This window comes from Lipotes vexillifer, unplaced genomic scaffold, assembly GCF_000442215.2.
Source record: "Lipotes vexillifer unplaced genomic scaffold, Lipotes_vexillifer_v1.1 scaffold120, whole genome shotgun sequence".
Taxonomy (NCBI): Eukaryota; Metazoa; Chordata; class Mammalia; order Artiodactyla; family Lipotidae; genus Lipotes; species Lipotes vexillifer.
The window spans coordinates 438,274-459,602 of NW_006791240.1; the positions used below are offsets into that span (position 1 = coordinate 438,274).

Here is a 21,329-nt window from a genome sequence, read left to right on the forward strand (position 1 = left end):
TGGAAGAGAGGAGCTCCTTCAGAGGTGTTGCAGTGATCAAGGTGGGTGGTGAGGTGGGGCAGGGCTCAGATATGTGGAAATGGAGAGAAAGCTTCAAAATCTGAAAGACATTTCGAAGGCAGAATTACCAGGACTTGGATATAGGGAATAAAGGAGAGGGAAGAGTCAAAGATGACTGAGAGTTTTCAAGTCTAGAACATTTGAAGAATATTTTCCCTCTTACATCCAACCTTTAACCTTTTCTGAAAATTATCCTGATTAAGTTCACTGAAGTCTTACTTTGTGTTTTTCAGAGTTGGCCAGCCCATCCCAGGGCTTAGGAGAAAGTCAACCCCCTTTGCAGCCCGCATTGGTCACAGTTACTTCCAGAAGAAAGGGAAGACCTATGACGTCCCTGGAGAGTTGGTACCTATGACATCCTGGGAGGCATCCTTGCTCACTTCACTCGGGCCCTGCAGGCAGTGAAGGGCCTTGGGTCCAGCTCCTGTTTGCACTGGACGCCTGTGGTCCCTCCCTTATGCACTCCAGCACCCCCATCAGCTCCCTCTTCTCCTTCACCAGCCCAGCAGTGAAGAGACTGCTTGGCTGGAAGCAAGGAGATGAAGAGGAAAAGTGGGCGGAGAAGGCGGTAGACTCATTAGTGAAGAAGTTAAAGAAGAAGAAAGGAGCCATGGATGAGCTGGAGAGGGCGCTCAGCTGCCCAGGGCAACCCAGCAAGTGTGTGACGATTCCCCGCTCCCTGGACGGGCGGCTGCAGGTGTCCCACCGCAAGGGTTTGCCCCACGTCATTTACTGCCGAGTGTGGCGTTGGCCCGATCTCCAGTCTCACCATGAATTGAAGCCACTGGAGTGCTGTGAGTTCCCATTTGGCTCCAAGCAGAAAGAGGTGTGCATTAACCCCTACCACTACCGCCGTGTGGAGACGCCAGGTGGGTTTCCTTCATGGTTCATTGTAAGAGGTAAGAGGTGTGTCTCAGTTGGTGGAGAACATGGGGCACTGGCAGGAGAAGGACCCCCCTTCCCGCGAGAGAGGGAGAGAAGAGAGGGAGATTCGATTTGCAGGAAATGATCCAAATTTTGTAGTCAGAACAATCTAGACAGAAGATATTTTCATTTCAGTATACGTGTAAGCTTTGTGTGATTTTGAAAAATGCAGTTTTATTTTGATGCATTTTGGAGTCATCATCCAGTTCTTGAAAGCTCTTAATATGTCCTCGACATGATCAACTGGAAGAAAATAAACATCCTCCTCCCCATCCCCCTTTCCTGCACTCAACTGTGCTGAGCTAAACAGGCTGCACTTTCCCCAAGCTCAAGTAAGTGGCGATATCTCCTACCTGGGTCTGAAAACAGCCAGTGAAAGAGTTGCTGGAAATCCTTCCAAGACTGAACATAGTGGCAGTTAGGGGAGATTGGTGGCTGTTCTTAAATATGGCTTTAAATATAGGAAGGTGTTGTTCCTAAAACTCTTCACACACATGTGCGTGTGTACCTATATTTCACACACACACACACACACACACACACACACACACACACACACACACACACACACACACACACACACACACCCACACACCCTTTTGGAGAAGTCTGGTGTTCCTCTTCATTCCTTCACACTGGCTGTAACAATTTGGCTACATTTCTCTTTGGATCGAGTGTTCCTATGGCTTGATGGATGCAGTTTTTGTGGGAGCTTCCTCTCCCTGACTGGCCATCTGCCCCATTCCAGGAGACCAAAACGCTGGCACATGCACTCTGGAAACTGGCCCATGTCCATTACGAGGCAGTTCTAGGTAGGATGGCAGGTAGTGGGGGGAGTCCAGCCTGCCTCCTGGCCCCCTCCCAGGTTCAGTTAACCTGGCAGCCATCCTGGCTAAGTCATGCCCAGCCTATAGCAGTCTTAAAGAGGTGACCTTTCAGCTCCCAAATCCCACTATCATGCTGTTAAACTGTTGTCAAGGAAGTCACCTGCCTGAACGTGGCTGCTTCTCATGGTCACATCACCCCAGATACAGGGTGAGACTGTGATGAGAAAGGCCCACATTCCTGGTGAATGTGATGTGCTTTCCCCTAGATCTTGTAGGTCTTTGCTTTCTCCTCTTCTTTCCTGCTTCTCTCTGAGCTATCTTTGCCTACTTTAAAAAAATCTCGTCAATGAGTTTATGACAGAAATGACTTGATTTCTCTTTTGTTTCTAAGATTTGAATTATATTAAGCATTCAGAATACATTGCATGAAAAATATTTATCAAGAAATCATTTTTCTCTTCCTGAGTAATGTAGTTATAAAATGTGTCTTGTAAGAAGTATCTTGTAAAATGTATCTGGCTTTCCTTTTGAACACCTGAAACCCTAATTTTAAAGGATTATTTCATGTTTTCATTTTTCATATTATGTGAGGTTCTTTCAGGAATGATAGTGTGAATGTTTTTACATATGGCAGGTAGATTTCATATCATCATATTTTAGGTTTGAGTTTCCAAAATGAAAGATGGGCAAAGATTGTATTGATTTTAAGGTAATGTTTAAGCTATACCTTTTTTTTTTTTAATTCCTAACTTTGATCTTTTAATAGAAAAAGGCATATTTTACATCTACCTTTCTGGCCGTGCTTAAAGTCAGTATTTTGAGAACAGTGAAGATGCTACTGTGCACCAGCTTTGCTGGGTCCCTGATTATCATAAAGCTGAAGTTCTGCCTTTGAAATCTCTCATCTTTTGACCCCACCCGTTTTAGGAATCTTGAAGGCTGAATTCTGATCTTCTTTACACTCACACAACCACTTAAATAATCAATTTTAGTGCTTTTCAAACTATCTGTAGTGAAGGACCAGTTTTTTAAAAAATTTCCAATCCCTCAAATATCAGTTTTTACAATACAGATGAATTACTAGGCAGATGAAACTTTTGAAAGACTTACAAAATACAAGCTCAATATTTTTTAATATTCATTTCAACAGGTATAAAATTACTCTGTCAAGTGGCCATTAACGTTTCTAAACACAGACTCTCAGTTTCAGTACTTGTATTTCCACGGACTGGTACCCAGCAGCTGTTAAAGTCTCACCAGTCCTCAGACCTCACTTTGTGTGGCTTGCGTCTGGTAGAAGCCGTGCAAAAATGTTTTCATGGCCCATAATGATTTTTCTTCATGCAACTGGAGGTTATTTCAGGAGTATAATGTCTCCTCCCTGTAAAATGCCCACACTCTATCAGAACCACATGACTTTTGAAAAAGATACAAAAGCTTTTCTCAGCTTTGCTCTGCAGTTCCTTATACGCAGTAACTCCTTCCATTATCTGACCCCAGGGTAATGCTTAGATAGTGTGGTATTTAAAAGGTGGCATCACATTGAGACCAGTGTCTGTAAGCTCACTAGGTCATATTTGCAAGCAGCAGTTGTGATGCAGAAATAGAATTGAGTAATTAGAAATAGCTATTACTATAGATTGAATGTCTGTGTCCCCCCAAAATTCATATGTTGAGAACCTCATGCCCAAGGTGATAGTATTAAGAGGCAGGGCCTTTAGATGACTAGGTCATGAGGCTAGACCCCCATGAGTGGGATTAGTGTCCTCATAAAATAGGCCCCAGAGAGACACCATTCCTTTCCTACCGTGTGAGGACACAGTGAGAAGAAGCCAGCCTGCAACCCAGAAGAGGGCTCTCCCCAGAACCTGACCAGGCTGTACCCCTATCTTGGACTGCCCAGCCTCTGAAACTGTGAGAAATAAATTTCTGTTGTTTATACGCTTCCCAGTCTATGGTATACCTGCTATAGCAGCCCTAAGGGGCTAAGACAGCTGTGTTTTGAGTGAAAGTATTTACAAATATGATCAGTGCAAACCTAAGGTAAACTGAGCTTGTCAGGCTGAATTACAACCAGGATGATACCATCAGTTTTCATTACAAATCTTCACTGCCTTTGGTTTTACCCAGATGATAGAAATACATTATCAAGATATTTGCCTCAATAAAGAAAAATGCATCCTTTTCTTTTGGTGCCTCAGATCTGCAGGCCACGGTGGAGTGAAAGTCTCTGCATTCAGATATGAGGGAGTCTGTTTATCAATGTTAAGAATACACTGTAGATATCTTACATTAGAACTGAAGTCACAGAGTATCTGAATTCTTCATCCAAAAAAGAAAAATGAGTGTTTATTTGATCTTTGTTAACACTGTGATCAAGAAGCATCACTGGAAAAAAAGTCATACGTCATTTACTGTGTCAGCCCCTCACTTTCAGAGTATTCATGAGGCAAGGCATTTTTGTATGCCTGTATATTCATGGATTACATAAAAGGAAATTGAATGGCTTATCATCCAGGTCATTTTTGCACGGTGATGTTGAGTATTTGTTCTATCATGTCATAAGGCATATACAAATACTGGCTTTTGAAGGAGGAAGAAATCATTGTTTCTCTGCCACCCTCATATCTGTAGTGGTTTCACTTAAAACTTTTCATCTACCTGTTGGAGTTTATATTCTACCTGTAGAACTGAAAATTATTGCTTGTTAAGAAGAGATAAATGTATGATAGTAGGTAAATGGTGGACTTCGTGATGGATGTTATTGTTATTGTATTGTAATTGTTGTCTGTTTACTCCAAAACATTTACTTTCTATGAAAGTTTTTATTGATACTTGCATGTGATAACAAATCCATAGTGTGATTTGAAACAAGTGCTACCTCAGCCATTTCCAGAAGCAAGTTCTTTTAATCATTCTTGCTTGGTTCTTTTGTTAGTTCTCTCCATTATTACTAAAAAATATGAAGATAACTCTAGATAATATACATGTTTCCAAATTTATCACTTTTAGCTAATTTCATTGACTCTAACATAAAAGATGAAGATTTAGCTAATTTATATTACCTTTTTCCTTTCTTCCTCTTCTCAACCTATATTTTGGTTTCTATTATATTATTATATAAGTTAATATAATATTAATTATATTATTCTTTTGGCTATTGTATTAGTTTCCATTGTGGGATTTGGGGGTAAGAATTATTCCCCCTTAGAAGAGCATTGATCCATTGCCTTCTACTTGTCCAGCATCCGTGATGGGAAGTAATAAGTCAGTTTCTCATGTCCTTGTCGGTGACTTTGAGGTGATCTTCTGGGAGCTTTTAGAATATTCAGTTCGTCCTTAGATGTTTGAAATTCAAGATGGTATGACTAGGTCTGGATCTTTTTTCATTAATTAGGCTGTATACTCTGTGGCTCTTTTCAATCTGATGACATAGATCCTTCTTTAGTTCCGAGACATATTTGCCTATTATTTCTTTGATCACTTCATCCCTCTGTTTTCCCTGCTTCTCTTTCTGGAACTTATGTTGGTGCCAGGTCACCCCTCAACAATACTTAGTGGAATAGCTTCTTTCTGCCAAGCCTTGGGACACTTTAGAAGTCAGTAGGAGCTAGGAATGCCTGGACAATGCTTGCCCTTGAGAATTGCATCTGTTCCTGTTTTTGTATAGAATCAGGAGCGAATTGTTCTTTTTAAAGTATGGAACCCAGAAGGAAACATACTAAAATGAACAGACTTTATCTATAACTTCTCTATTACTGCTTATCTTCTACTTATTCACTTTTGTTACTACTCACTGTTTATCTTTTACTTTATAACTTTTAGTTACCTTTAAGCCTTTCTGCTAAAGGCAAGTAGAATGTTTTTACTTAAGCAGCCGTATGGAGCCTAAAAATTTAGGCTGGTCATCTAAGTAATTCACTGTGGTTTCTGAAGTAAAAGTATTCTGGGCATGACTTGGGGTTTCATTGTGAGCAATAGAAACCGATTTTGCACTAAACAAACAAACAAACAAACAAGAAACCACTTTATTGGCAGAATCAAAGGAAGCAGTGAACAGTCAGGTCTCCAGAAGGCCAGGTAATAGGGCAGCTCTGGTCATTTCTGCGATGGGAATGAGTAGGCAATTTTTAGAGCGCTGACATCAGAACGATTCTCTGCTAAACTTTTCGTTAATTGGCTGCGAGGAGAGAAACCATTGCTTCAGCTTGATTCCCAAGCTCTCTTTTGAGGAGGAGATGGGACCTTCGTGGACAATGTCACGATGAGCACACAGAATGGTGGACAGGTGGTTCCCAAAGGAAAAACAGGAGTTTATCACCCAAAAATGGACAGACGAAAAGCAGCCCGCGTCCACTCTCCTTTGGGCGGATGAGCCGAGGTTCTAACGCACCGGTTCCTTCCTCCCCCTAGTTCTGCCTCCCGTGCTCGTGCCCAGACACAGCGAGTACAACCCTCAGCTGAGCCTCCTGGCCAAGTTCCGCAGCGCGTCCCTGCACAGCGAGCCGCTCATGCCGCACAACGCCACCTACCCCGACTCCTTCCAGCAGCCTCCGTGCCCGGCCTTCCCTCCGTCGCCCGGGCCGCCGTTCCCGCAGTCCCCGTGCACAGCCGGCTACCCTCACTCCCCGGGAAGCCCTTCCGAGCCGGAGAGCCCCTTCCAGCACTCAGGTCAGTGAAAGCCGCGGCCTCCCGGGATACGAGTACCCTACACGGTTGTGTAGGCGGGGCCATCGTAAATACCAGCGCTCCCACTTGCAGTTCACACAGCAGTTTCCTGCGGGCCGTTGGACCCTGCCCACCCTCTAACCTGATCAGGACTCTACCCATTTTGGAGCAGTTATCAATTTCTTTCTTTTTTAAAAAAATTTTTATTGGGGTATAATTGATTTACAGTGTTGTGTTTCAGGTGTACAGCAAAGTGAATCAGTTATACATGTACATATATCCACTCTTTTTTTAGATTCTTTTCCCATATAAGCCATTACAGAGTATGGAGTAGCATTCCCTGTGCTATACAGGAGGTCCCTATTAGTTACCTATTTTATATATAGTAGTGTGTATATGTCAATCCCAATCTTCCAGTTTATCCCTGTACAATCCAGTGGCATTAAGTACATTCACACTGTTGTGCAACCATCACCACGATCTATTTCCAAAATTTTTTCATCACCCCAAACAGAAACTCTGTGGCTGTTAAGCAGTAGGTCCCTATTACCTCTTCCTCTAGTCCCTGGTAAGCTTTTTTTAGCTGTGTTTCCTTTCGGGGGGATGAAGTTTATATGGATCCACTCATATCGCTGTTGCCTGGCCCCTCAATTCTAGTAAACATGTTTACAAAGCCTCCAACCATGGGAGAATCACAAGGACGGTGGCCCCTGTGCACAGGTACGTGGACCAGATGAGCTACCTGCCAACAGCTTCCGTGAAAGAGGCAGGTTTGTAAAGATCACACAGCAGCCTCCTGGGTCTTGCAGCCGACTTTCTGGTGAACAGTGGTAACCGCAGTTTCCTGGTCGAGTCGTGAGCTGGGAGGCACGAGCGTGGCGGTAGTGATGTCCTGTCTGGTCCGTTTTCTTTCAGATTTTCGGCCGGTTTGCTACGAGGAGCCGCAGCACTGGTGCTCAGTCGCCTACTATGAACTGAACAACCGTGTTGGGGAGACGTTCCAGGCTTCCTCCCGAAGTGTGCTTATTGATGGATTCACAGACCCTTCAAATAACAGGAACAGATTCTGTCTCGGACTTCTTTCTAATGTAAACAGAAACTCAACAATAGAAAATACCAGAAGACACATAGGAAAGGGTAAAAGCAAATATGTAGTTCCTTCCTATATTCTTCTGAGCTAAAACGTGGAAATAGAAACAAGCCATAGATTGGCTGCGTGACCTAGTGGGATGATCCCAGGGCTAGAATCTGGGAGACCGTTCTGTGGATATTGTTGGGAAAAGCATGGGAGGTTTTGTAACTTTAGTGTCTGTACCTCTGAGGTCGGCACAGCATCTTCTGGGGGGTGGCGTAGGGTGGGTATTAGGAAGACGAACAAGATGATAAATATGAAAACAGGATGAAATTATTATTTTTATTCATTTATTTATTTGGCACGCGTCGGCGTGGTGGCTTCTCTCTAGCCGTGGCATGCGGGTTTTTTCTCTCTAATTGTGGCATGAAGGCTCCAGGGCACGTGGGCTCTGTAGTTGTGGCACGCAGGCTTAGTTGCTCCACGGCATGTGGGATCTTAGTTCCCTGACCAGGGATCGAACCTGCATCCCCTGCATTGGAAGGCAGATTCTTTACCACTGGACCACCAGGAAAGTCCCAGGATGATATTATTGAAGAGAAGTATTATGAATTATTTTTGAATTGCCTGAAATGCTAAATAGGATAACTTCTGGAGAAGAGGAGTTCTGGCTGGATGATTATTTATATCAGGTGAAGTGACCTTTAGAGACTGAGAAGCTAGGCAGTTTAAAAAAAAAAATCGTTGACTTATTAATGTCAGGAAGCCTTTGGTAGGTGATTGGGGTTCTCTTGTGTCCAGGCATTGTTACAACAGCCGAATAAGCACAGGCCTCACTGGGGTCTGGCTGTGATGCTTTTGGAGCCTGTCTCATTGGCATGATCAATCCCAGCTGAGCATGAGGCCTCGTTGAGGATTTTGAGTTCTTTTCTTTTCTATTCGAATAGTTGGCAGTGTCTGAATGGTGCCTGATTGTCTAGTATTCTACTCTGGAATCACAGTTGTAAAGAACCCTCAGAGTCATTTGATCTTTTCTCTCCCCATCTAGCACTTATACCACCTTGGGAAGTAGCCACGAGCCTTTTATTTCACATTTCCAGGGGAGATTCATTATTTCACTTATGATGCTTCCTGTATTCTTCCTAACGTACCTCCTAAATGTCTCCTGTTGTAAACCTACAGACCATTGACTAGAGACAGGCTGAGTTCCTTCACTGATGTTGACTCTTAATGGCAAAAGTTACTTTCTGTTTATTTTATCCTGTATCTTTCCATAGTAGCTTTGAGGTGGCTTACAAGAAACCTTTACAGTGAAATGATAAATGAAAAATAGAAAATCAGGAGCTGGGGGTGAGTGGGAGAGAAGAATACAGGTATGTCATCTCCAAGAGTTACCATTGTAATTGTAACCATTGTGATTGTGATTAAACTTTTCCTCTGGAGGTCAGAAAAAGGAAACTTAATCTGTAATGTAACTTTTATCCCAAAGGAGGAAACATAGTCATTCCTCAAAGGAAGTAATATTTTGACTGAAATCTTAAATATCTCAGGTATGGTTTTACTTTTAAATGATTTTTATAAGAATCTTCAGGTGAAATCTAAAGGTAGAACGTTAAAATGTAATGTTGTAGAGCTGTTTGCTAAAGGGCTTTACAGATTGGTCTGCATATTAGACTTCTACTTATGCCACTTGATCTAAAAATAGAATTAAAATATGCACGGACTGTTAAATACCTTCTGGGAAACTTTCTGCAAGTAGTTTGTTCAAGGTGCTACTGATGTGGATGGACAGATGTGGAGGGTTGGTGTCATGTTAGTAACTGAGAGATAATCCACAGGGTTAAAAAAAAAAAACATAGGAGCAAGAGCCAGGACTGGTGACCTGTTACAAAAACCAGCAAGCCTAGGAAATGCTCACCTGGATGGAAGGGCACTCCACCCTCAACATGGTCCCCAAGGCAAAGGCACAATTTTCTCAGAAAGCTGCTTTGGAATTGTCCTAATGTGAAAAGATAATTTTTTTAAGGGGCTACAAGCCATGCCATAAAGCATGGCATGGAATATTTCAAAGCAAGAGCTACTGGTTTCTGTGAGGTCAGGGGACTCTCTCTCAGGGGCCCCCGTGGATTATCTGGTTCTGAGCTGTGTGGCTTCCTGGAGCACCAGCCTGAGTAAGTTTGCAGCCAAATGCACCTTGAGGTTAGTGAATAAGTTAACGTGTCCTGTGGAGCTAGTTGCTAGAGACAGACTTCACAGCTATGCATTCATCTTGCAAATATTTATTGAGCATTTAATCTTAGCCAGACGGTTCTGCCACTAGGGATGCAGCAGTGGGAAACAAACAAGACAAAACAAAAATCCCTGGCTTCGTGGATTACCTACAACTAAGGAAAGACAAACAAGAAATAATACACGCGCGCGCGCGCACACATGCGCGCACACACACACACACACACACACACACACACAGTAAAATGATAATTGTACAGAGAAAAACAAAGGAGGGGAAGGGAATGGGGAGGGTAGCCAGGGCAGGCTTCCTAAGGAGGTGAGCCGAGAGCTAAAGAGGGAATCGACAGTGTCGGTAGCAGCGGGGAAAGCTTTCCAAGCAAAGGGAAACAGCAGGTACAAAGGCCCTGAAGCCTGCCTGGCATAGTGAGGAATAGCAGGGATGCCAGAGTGAGTGGAACAGTGAGCAAGGGAGTGAGGAAGTCATTGAAGAGGGGACAGGACCAGGTCTCAGGGCCTAGAAGCCATGGAGAGTGCTTTAACTTTGCCTGTGTGACATAGGAAGATGGAGTTAAGTTGGAGTTTATAGATCTGAGTTTTCACTTCAGAAAGATCCCCTGGCTGTTATATCGAGATGAGACTGTAGGCAGGGGGCGGGGGGCAAAGGTGGAAGGTATCTACAAAAAAAAATCTTTTTATTATGGTTAATTATGGGCCATTTCTCCCCTCAGTAGTTATCAGTTGCTTTGAGGTCACTTCCCGTTTGTATTCCTTGCCACTTAAGTTAGGGAAGATGGCTGGTCCTCTAAAGGAAGTTCATGCCACCACCGGTCAGCAGTGTATGTACTTTGAGTTGTTTTCTGTGGCGGTGATGGTTTATGCTGACTCACCCGTGCTCTTTCATCCTGCTTTCCATCTAATGCAATGCACTGTGAGGCAGCAGGCTTGGTACCAAGCCTTTATTTGTGTCCTTACAACAGTAACAAATCTATTGCTTTGACCTCTCTAGCCAAGTGCTTTAAATAGCCGTAGGCTAGTTAGCACTAGAATAACCGGGGCTGCTGCTTCAGTGTCAGAGGCAGGGCTTCAAAGAACCTGGAAGAGTGCATTCTACATAAAGTCTGTCCATATTCTTCCTTGAAGACCAGGCAGACCACTTGAACCCTTTCAAATGACTGATAGCTGCCCCCACTGATTTTCCCTAATGTGTGTGAGGCACCCTGGCAGACTCTTACTCATATTATTTTTATTGTGACCCTACAAGTTAGGATTTCTTAGTCCCATTTTATGGATGAGGCAATGGAAGCTCAGAGAATTCAGCAGCGTACCCATGGTCCCACGAGTGATGTGGGTTTGCACCCATGGCTCTGTCTGTAAGGTCCAGTTGCTCCCTTCTGCTGGAGGGGAGGGACCCTGCTGCTTTTTCATCTCAGCACCCCTCTTAGTTCAGCGCTTGAGGAGTTGAATCTTTCGATATGGAATGAAAATACTTATCATATGCTGCAGGCATGATATGTCAGAATCACCGCTGAGATCTTGAAATAAGGCCTTCATAGTACTAAAGTGATGAAATTTTACAATGCTTTACTTTAAAATTGTAAATCAAAGAAGATTTTGTGTTTTCCCCACAAGAATATTCTAGAAAAGGAGTACCTCACTGAGTTACACAGAGCTCCATCGGAGGATTATAAGGATCTTTACAGAAAAAAAGATGAAGAACTGCTGACATATCATACCTATCTGTGACTGCACAAAATAAAGCAAAGGTTATTTCCTGATGTTTTGGGAGTGATGGAATAGCCAATTTGGATCACTGGAGTATAAAACGTGCCTGCTTTTTTAGAGTGGCTTTTAGGATGGCCCTGATTTCCAAATAATGAGGAAAACCACAGTTTTGAATGGACTGCATGGACATATGTGTGCTGCTCTTAAGGTCATTGAGGTTGGATTATATTTCTTAGAAATGCACAACTTAATATAATCCTAATCAATAGCACTGTCATTTATGAGCACCTACGATTTTTGCTGTGACTGAAGTCAGAGCTACTGACCTTAGTAATGAGCCAGTGCCGGGTTCTTGGCGTGAAAGGACACTTGGAGTAGGACAGGCAGGTTTCTCCTTTGCAGCTGCAGACATGCTGCGTGTGTCCTGGCTGCTGGTTGTTCTTCCTCTCATGGGAGAAGGAGTGGGTAATTATAATTCCTGAGGCATTAGCCCCAGGGATTGAACTTACTGAGGCAAACCAAGACCTTCCCCGAACATAATTATCATAGATTCCAAATCACTGAATTGCTTTTGGAATTAGTTTTTCACCTTTTAATGAATCTTTATTTTCTTGCACATCTCAGCTTGTTCTGTAGAATCCTAGTAATGCTTCCATGTTTTATGAAAGGAATTATCCTGAGGCAAGGGTTTGGTTTGTCAGTTCCTTAGAAGGAGGGTCTGCACCTCAGGGTGATTTTTTTTTTATATATAAATTTATTTTTTTTGGCTGCGTTGGGTCTTCCTTGCTGTGCGCGGGCTTTCTCTAGTTGCAGCGAGTGGGGGCTACTCTTCGTTGTGATGCACGGACTTCTCATTGTGGTGGCTTCTCTTTCTTGCCAAGCATGGGCTCTAAGCGCGCAGGCTTCAGTAGTTGTGGCTTGCGGGCTCTAGAGCGCAGGCTCAGTAGTTGTGGCGCACGGGCTTAGTTGCTCCGCAGCATGTGGGATCTTCCCAGACCAGGGCTCGAACCCGTGTCCCCTGCATTGGCAGGTGGACTCTCAACCACTGCACCGCCAGGGAAGCCCCACACTATTTTAATATGTGAAAAAAGGTTATAAAAGATCCTATAGAGGATGATCCTAATTTTGTTTAAAATGTGCACATAAAAGACGGAAAGGTATGTGACAAATATTAGCTTTGAATATTTCTGGGCTGTGGATTTGTGGCTGATCTTTATTCTCTGCATCTCTGTATTTTATAAATTTCCTCTAGTGGGTTTTGTTGCTCCTGTGAAGATGGGGTGGGATCGAGCATGTCCAGGCATGCTGGGGTCACTGAAGTAGTGGTGAGAGAGAAAGCATCACGGTTCACCCACCCTGGCAGAGTCGCCGAGTGTGTGAGTGCACAGTGGGCATTCAGTGTAGGTCAGTTGGGACCAAAGCTGCTTGTTCATCATATTGTCCAGAGAGACTTAAAGTCTTCAAGTATAGCTTTAGGGGACTGATTTTGCTACCAGCCCAGAAGTGGCTTTGTGTGAATTGGAAGGAACCCATTTCTCAAGAGAAGTTACTGCCATCTGCTGGAGGAGTCTTCTAATAACTGTACAAATCTCTCGGAAGACTAAGGCACACCCTGGGTTTGTGCAGTGCACAGCTGCAGGCACTGTCCTGGGTGGGCCCACCTCCATCCTCTGGACCAAAGCCCCGGTGTAGATCTGGAAATCTTTACTTTTACATTATTTTTTGATCATACATTAAAAAATTTTTTTATTTTGGAAAATTTCAAGCTTACACAAAAATAGTCATGTAACAAATTTTCGTATGACCATCTCCAGCTTCAATAATGAGTCACATTCTGTACCATTCTTTTCCCCTGTCCCATCACAGTATTTTTACAAGAGTATTTTGAAGCAAATCTCAGACCTCGTATCCTTTCTCCCATATATTTAAGTATATGTCTAACTACATAAGGAATTTCTGAAAGTATCATCATTAATCACCCTCAGAAATATGCACTTTCTTCAAGCTCCAGAGGGTCCTGACAGTCAGCCAGATTTTAAAATAGTTGTGCATCTTTGATGGGGAGTAAAGACTGGTGAGGCCCTTTGCCTTTGGGTTTCTCTGAAATCTTGATCTTACCTTAGATGGCCTGGACTCAAAAGAATGTCACCCTGCATATCATAGAGTTTCTAAGTCAGTATGATTACACTTCTTCAAGCGACTAGTTGGATAATTCACTTGTATTTCAATAAATAGTGCATTTTTTAATGGGAAAAAATAAAATAAAATGGTTGTGCAGAAGAGAGGGCAGCAAAGCCAAGGGGAATATCAATTACAAACTCCAGGGAAGGTGTTGAGTTTGTGCTCATAAGTTCAGGGTGTTTTCCAAGCAGAGTGGAGAGGCATCAGGGTTCTCTGAGCTGGGCTGTGGGGTGATGAGATCTACGTTCTGCAGGGATATCCTTTCCTCAGCTCCACTCCCACTCTGGAGGGGATCCATGCATATTCCTTCCACTTTGGGACGTCCCCCTCTGACTGTTAGTGGGTTCCACAGCATTGGAACCCACTCACTAGCCTAACTGAGCCACTGTCCTCCTCGCCTCCCCTCCATCATCTCTGTCATTCAAGGCTGCAGAAGATGCCAGACCTGCAGCCTGACTCAGCAGATCCAAGTCAAGCCCAAAGAGTCCTAATTAACCACCACACAGGACTCCAGACTCCCTAATCTCCTAAAGGGTAGGTGCAGGCACACACAGATGGAAAACTCAGATGAAGAAAGATGCAGCCCGAGAAGAGAGGTAGTCCGAGGTGTGGGTACAGCTTGCCCGAGGACCCCATCGCCTGGCTTCTCTCTCGTCTCAGGTAGCACCTTCTTTGGGTGCTTACTGCTCACTGTTCTCTATGGCGATCTAGCATCTCACACATGTGGTTTGAAGCCACTCTTCTGGCCTGTCAAATGGGTGCAAATAAAATCCCTTGCTTACTTGACTCCTTCGATGCTGCTGTCTCTAGCCCAAATCCAGCTTCCTTCGCAGTGGGGTTGAATTCCCCCCGGTCCCGGTACTGAGGCCGGCCTTGGGCTTCTGCGGGTGCATCCTGTCGGCTCTGCCCCCTCTTCTCGCTCAGGATGCTAAACTACTGCCTCCTTGTTCGGTCTCTTCTCTGCTTTCCATGCTCTGCCAGCATGTCTGTGGCTGCGGATAACACTTTAACAGGACTGAAAATCCTCCCCTAAATAAACACCAGAGTCAGAAACAAAAATCTGTTCTCCTTATTAGGTTCTGGGAGGATTATATATTTGAAGGTCATTCAATTCAAAGACATAGTAAACACTTAGCAGCCTCATGTTCTGGCTCTTTTACCACCTGCTTGCTCTCACTTCGAAAAAACTCACAGCTACCCCAGAGGCAGGCCTTCCCCCTGGGAGTTTTTAAAGGAAGTCTGCTTGGATTTGCCCCTGCCTAACCTCCAACATGTCGCTGCAGCCAAGTAACTATGTCCCAGCTAATTAGGACAGTCCTTCTGCCTTCTCCTCACAGCCAGGGCCACGAGGTGTCAGACCCTGGGCCGTTCAGGGGAAAGAATGATGGAGATGAGGAAGAAAAGGGAGAGGAAGGCTGAGCAGAGGAGGGGAGCTGCTCTGATCTAGGTGCTGAGAGGGGAGCCTTGGCCTGAATATCAAGAGCTGTGCTTTATCATTGTGACCCTGGGTCCATTTCTTCAGACTGTGTTGGAGTCTATGGTTGGGATACATAATACTGAAAACCACTCTTCTCTAAAACTGTATTAAGGGAAAGGAGATGGGAAAAGAAAGCCATAAAGCTGGCGGGAATTATAATGCAGAAGTGCCTCCATTGCTGCAGCTGTGTCCGAAATGTTTCCTAAATGCAGAGTTACGCACACCAGGGTCTGAGAGCCCCTGGAGGTCAATTCTATTACTTTTAAATGTTTTATTTTTATTTTTAAAATATCCAAAATCTATCTCTGTAAGTACATTCAGGATCATTTCTACAAACCCCTTGCCACTGTACAGTGATTGTATTTACAATCATGTTGACACTTCGTGCTGGACCATTTTGTTTCTGCTAAAAGGTTGGGGAACAATTGTTCTAGTATTTAATACTCACTAGACTAGAACATCTTCATCTCATCTAACCCCAGTCCCTTGTTATAAATTTATGTGGAATCTTAAACCCAGACATTTGGAGGGAAAGCAACAACTGAAATTTACTTTGAGCAGCAGCCTTCTCAGGATGCTTTGCCTTTCAGCTCTAAGAATGTGAGATAAAGTAGCATAAACTACATTTTGATTGTGTTTTTATATTTTATCTGAAAACGTGGCACAAAGTTCACTGTTTGTAGGTAAAAAGAGGCATTGTTTCTATGACCTATGACTGTAGGTGATACGCTTTAAAATAAAATGGGTCTCTTTGAGGTATTTATTAAGAGAAAAGGATTTATAATTGTTGGTGAAATAAAATTTAAACTTCATTTATTGTTCCCTCTGAAGTAGGTTTAGTGTATGCACCTAAGTATTACCATGGCACTGTGTCTAGTTCTTTTCTTTTTTTTTGATGTGTTCTGCATTATGTATTTATTTTGCATCTAATATTATGAGATCTTCCTTTTAGAAGGAACAAGCATGAGATTGAGCAAGTGATGGGAGTAGGACACAAGAGCCTACTTCTGTGCTCTTGGTGCTGATCGTAAACCTGGGTTGCAATCCACTTTTAAATGGACTCATGAAAAAAATATAGATGATAATTAAAGCAAGTCAGCCTTTGGGGCACGTGTGGTACTAATCAGTGATTGGTGATATTAAAATTAAGGGCTTCCCTGGTGGCGCAGTGGTTGGGAGTCCACCTGCCGATGCAGGGGACACGGGTTCGTGCCCCGGTCCGGGAAGATCCCACATGCCACGGAGCGGCTGTGCTCCGCAACGGGAGAGGCCACAACAGTGAGAGGCCCGTGTACCGCAAAAAAAAAAAAGTAAGCTCACAGTTGATAGTCACATCTCTTGAGGTTACAGAGGTGGATGAGAAGGGATGGGTGATAAATCCAAGCGAAAGTCGGTGCTGGTGTTGGAAGACTGTTTTTGCCTCATAGGCGTGCATCTGTACTACGTTGGGGGAGAGGTCTACGCCGAGTGCGTGAGTGACAGCAGCATCTTTGTGCAGAGCCGGAACTGCAACTATCAGCACGGCTTTCACCCGGCCACTGTCTGCAAGATCCCCAGTGGCTGCAGCCTCAAGATCTTCAACAACCAGCTGTTCGCTCAGCTGCTTGCCCAGTCTGTCCATCACGGATTTGAAGTCGTTTATGAGTTGACTAAGATGTGCACCATCCGGATGAGTTTTGTCAAGGTAAGGAGTGCTTGCTTCCCAATTGTAAGATGAAAAATAAAAGCAAAAGCACTCTTTGGTTGATGTGGCAGTTAGACAGCCAGGGTAAGTAGACAGCAGTTTGCCAGGGGGCGGAGGGGGGCACTCTCTTTAATTGTTTTTTTTTTTTAAGTAAATACAAATTTAATTTAAATTTTTATTATAAATTTTACAGTAAAAGTAAAACAAACAATATCCTAGAAGTCAAAATTCTACCTACAGGTAATGGCAAGAGTAGGGGAACTACAGAGTCCAAATTTTACCAGACAATGTACAACTTTCCTGATCAGCAGCTTAACTGGGAAAAGCATGAGCTCTGTAAGCAAACAGATTTCAAATCAAATCCCTGCTCCCCTAACTAACAACTGATCAAACAAGGTAGCTATGCTATCTTCTTTTTTTTAACATCTTTATTGGAATGTAATTGCCTTACAACGGTGTGTTAGTTTCTGCTGTACAATAAAGTGAATCAGCTATACGTATACATATATCCCCATATCCCCTCCCTCTTGAGTCTCCCTCCCACCCTCCCTATCCCACCCCTCTAGGTGGTCACACAGCACCGAGCCTATCTCCCTGTGCTATGCGGCTGCTTCCTACTAGCTATCTATTTTACATTTGGCAGTGTACATGTCAGTTGTTTTTTGGAAGAGCTCCTCCATGAGTATGAAATCTCTTGTTTAGCAATTTTAAGAAAGTTCTTAACCATATTACTTTTGGAGGAAAACCAAGTTAAGATAGTTATCTGATTTTTTTTAACACATAAGATAAAGTGACAATGATAATTGTATAGAACTTAATGCTACAGAGATTCTTCCATCCCTCAAACTGCTGACCACCTATGGTCACTCAGTAAATGTTGGTGAATTTACCTGAATCAAATAAGACACTCTCCTTACTCTTACAAAGCATACAGGCAAATGGAGCAGTCATATTTATAAATAAGCTACAAAACAGACAGAACTGACTCTAATACAAGATAGTATGAATTAAGTGCTGTTTATAAAGGTATAAACAAATTGGAATAGAAACATTATGGGGCTTGTGATTTATTCTGAGACAGCAGTAGATGTTCTGTTTATGAATATTTGTTGAATTTATCAAATTAGATCTTATTAAAATTGATGTGAAGGTTGGAGAATGGAGGAAAAGTTACTTAGCGGGAAGGAAAAAAACTGGATTTGCACGTTGAAGCTAAAGACCTCACTTTCAGTCGTCTGCTATTTCATCCCTCGCAAAGCACTTGCAAATAATTCTAATATTTCCAAATCTGAGCTTGTTTATCAAACTGAGTATATGTACGCAGTTTTCCCATTGTCATATATTCATCCAAGGAATAAGTATGGCTTGTTGCAGGTTTTTTCAAAGTAAAATTTATTTATTAATCCTTTAAAATTATCTTGAAAAATGTGTCCTGTTTTTCTATACTTTTTAAAAATTTTTTATTTATTTATTTTTGGCTGTGTTGGGTCTTTGTTGCTGCACATGAGCTTTCTCTAGTTGTGGCGAGCAGGGGCTACTCTTCGTTGTGGTGTGCAGGCTTCTCATTGCGGTGGCTTCTCTTGTTGCAGAGCACGGGCTCTAGGCGCGCGGGTTTCAGTAGTTGTGGCACGCGGGCTCAGTAGTTGGGGCTTGCGAGCTCTAGAGCGCAGGCTCAGTAGTTGTGGTGCATGGGCTTAGTTGCTCTGCAGCATGTGGGATCTTTTCAGACCAGGGCTTGAACCCATGGTGTCCCCTGCATTGGCAGGAGGATTCTTAACCACTGCACCACCAGTGAAGTCCATTATGTCTTTATTGTATATAAAATTTTAGTAATTATTTAAAAAATAAGAATAGAGTTTCCAATTGAAAAACTGACGTCTTGAATCCATTTCTTTCATGGTGACAAAGCAGTTTTATTCAAATTTACTGTTAAGCTTTAAAAGTATTTTCACACGGTCAGGCAATTAAATACCTGAAAATCATGCTCAACATCATTAATCATTAGAGAAATGCAAATCAAAACTACAATGAGATATCATCTCACACTAGTCAGAATGGCCATCATCAAAAAATCTAGAAACAATAAATGCTGGAGAGGGTGTGGAGAAAAGGGAACCCTCTTGCACTGCTGGTGGGAATGTGAATTGGTTCAGCCACTATGGAGAACAGTATGGAGGTTCCTTAAAAAACTACAAATAGAACTACCATATGACCCAGCAATCCCACTACTGGGCATATACCCTGAGAAAACCAAAATTCAAAAAGAGTCATGTACCAAAATGTTCATTGCAGCTCTATTTACAATAGCCTGGAGATGGAAACAACCTAAGTGCCCATCGTCAGATGAATGGATAAAGAAGATGTGGCACATATATACAATGGAATATTACTCAGCCATAAAAAGAAACGAAATTGAGCTATTTGTAGTGAGGTGGATGGACCTAGAGTCTGTCATACAGAGTGAAGTAAGTCAGAAAGAAAAAGCGAAATACCGTATGCTAACACATATATATGGAATTTAAGAAAAAAAAATGTTATGAAGAACCTAGGGGTAAAACAGAAATAAAGACACAGACCTACTGGAGAACGGACTTGAGAATATGGGGAGGGGGAAGTGTGAGCTGTGATAGGGTGAGAGAGAGACATGGACATATATATACTAACAAACATAAGGTAGATAGCCAGTGGGAAGCAGCCGCATGGCACAGGGATACCGGCTCGGTGCTTTGTGACCGCCTGGAGGGGTGGGAGGGAGGGAGATGAAGAGGGAAGAGATATGGGAACATATGTATATGTATAACTGATTCACTTTGTTATAAAGCAGAAACTAACACACCATTGTAAAGCAATTATACCCCAATAAAGATGTTAAAAAAAAAAAAAAACCTGAAAATCTTTTCAAACGTTCTGATGCTTCAGAGCCAGCAGAGGGCGTTAAATTGCCATTAACGAACAACCATTTGACTTGCGGTTACTTTTTTCTAGGCCTGTGTTTTTCAAATTAGGATGAAATGCCAATATCTCAGACGTAATTATTTCACTGTAACATAAGCTTGCACAGAAATCTGATTTTCCTAAGATCAGCAAGATGTATTTCTCAGATATGCAACCTTTAAATTCATAAAACTACACAATTCACAGAAAATAAACTGTTATTATATTGCAGGGACTTTTAAAAACATAAATCCCTAGCAAATATAACTACAGATGATCGGTGTAAAAGAAATGTACAAGTTCTTATCACAAGAAAAATTGCAGCCATGTGAGGTGATGGATGTTGACTAAACTTATTATCTCTATTTTTACTGTCTCTCCTATGGATGGTCACAAATGGCAAATTGCCAGACGTGAGCCAGTGGGGGAGAGGAGAAACAAGCTTTGTTCATCAATCCTGAATAACCAAGAGCACCCTCAGCCCTCGCTTTACAATGTTCAGATCCAGTCATTGGTCTGTAGTGAGCAACCATCTTGTACAAAACATGGGTCTTCAGCATTAAGGGGGTGAACATGAGTTCAAGCTCCTTTCGCTGTGGAAGAGGAAGTGATTTGCCAGGGTCTCCGGCATGGCTAGAACCCAGGCCCTCTCTAGGTCCATGAATTTAGTTGTGAACCCAGGAGGAAACCATGGATGGGGACTCAGGGTATCTGGTTGATGCAAAAGTTGTCCGGTACTTGCAGGAACATAGAGTTCACGTTCTCAGGTCCCAGGAGCTGCCCCGGGTTGGGTGGGCTGTGTCCACCAGGCCTGCTGGGGCCTCTGAAGGCTGCCTGTAAAGTCTGGCACAATCACTCCACTCCGTTTTTGCTTTTCAGGGTTGGGGAGCTGAGTATCATCGCCAGGATGTCACAAGCACGCCCTGCTGGATTGAGATTCACCTTCATGGACCACTGCAGTGGTTGGACAAAGTTCTGACTCAAATGGGCTCTCCACACAATCCGATTTCTTCAGTGTCTTAACAGTCTTGTCTTCATTCACATTTCTATAGGATAGATGCTATTGCAGGCAGTGGCTTATATCATTTCAGATTTGCAACTAACTGAAGTTTCTAAGTACATGTGTAAATACATATAATATATACTATTCACATTTTGTATCACCATTTGTTTTGTGCTTTCTAGTTAACCTGATGCCAGTACAGTGCAATTAGAAAAGCAGGTTTTTTGTGCCTATGCTCTAATAAGCAGCAGCTTCTTTTGTGGGAGAGAACAAATGAGAGGCAACTGTAGGAACAGTATTTGAAGGGTGTTGGTAGAATAAAGGCAGCTTTAGTCTACCATGTCATGTAAGGCATGTTGTGTGGCCAATCTGGAAAAATACTAAAACTGTTTACATAGCAAAAATCAGGTACTAGCAGCACTAGAGCAAATAACACTTTAGGACAAAACAAAACTACCAAACCCATAAAATTGAAATAACCTCACTGTTAGTGCTAGTGGCCAAAAAAAAAAAAAAAAAAAAAAAAAAAAAAAAAAAAAAATTTT

General features: G+C 42.8%; 1 protein-coding gene across 2 annotated transcripts; it reads left to right on the top strand.

The window, feature by feature from the left end:
• Positions 1-464: 464 nt before the first annotated feature.
• Positions 465-20,873, top strand: SMAD9 (SMAD family member 9). 2 transcript variants are annotated; one of them, XM_007464236.1, is made up of 5 exons: positions 465-929; positions 6,225-6,482; positions 7,395-7,616; positions 16,591-16,847; positions 20,661-20,873. In XM_007464236.1, exons 1-5 carry the CDS (start codon positions 518-520, stop codon positions 20,802-20,804), a joined length of 1,293 nt encoding a protein of 430 aa, XP_007464298.1. In that variant the 5' UTR covers positions 465-517; the 3' UTR covers positions 20,805-20,873. The 2 variants fall into 2 exon arrangements, with proteins under 2 accessions (XP_007464298.1, XP_007464297.1); XM_007464235.1 differs by lacking the exon at positions 6,225-6,482 and having other exon boundaries at positions 518-929; positions 20,661-20,804.
• The last annotated feature ends 456 nt before the right edge of the window (positions 20,874-21,329 follow it).

Bases quoted from the DNA above. Each gene is read 5' to 3' on its own strand.
- SMAD9 (XM_007464236.1), top strand. From the start codon at position 518: ATGCACTCCAGCACCCCCATCAGCTCCCTCTTCTCCTTCACCAGCCCA. The intron at 7,617-16,590 runs GTAAAAGCAAAT...TTTGCCTCATAG, and splicing joins CAGAAGACACATAGGAAAGG to GCGTGCATCTGTACTACGTT. The intron at 16,848-20,660 runs GTAAGGAGTGCT...TTTGCTTTTCAG, and splicing joins TCCGGATGAGTTTTGTCAAG to GGTTGGGGAGCTGAGTATCA.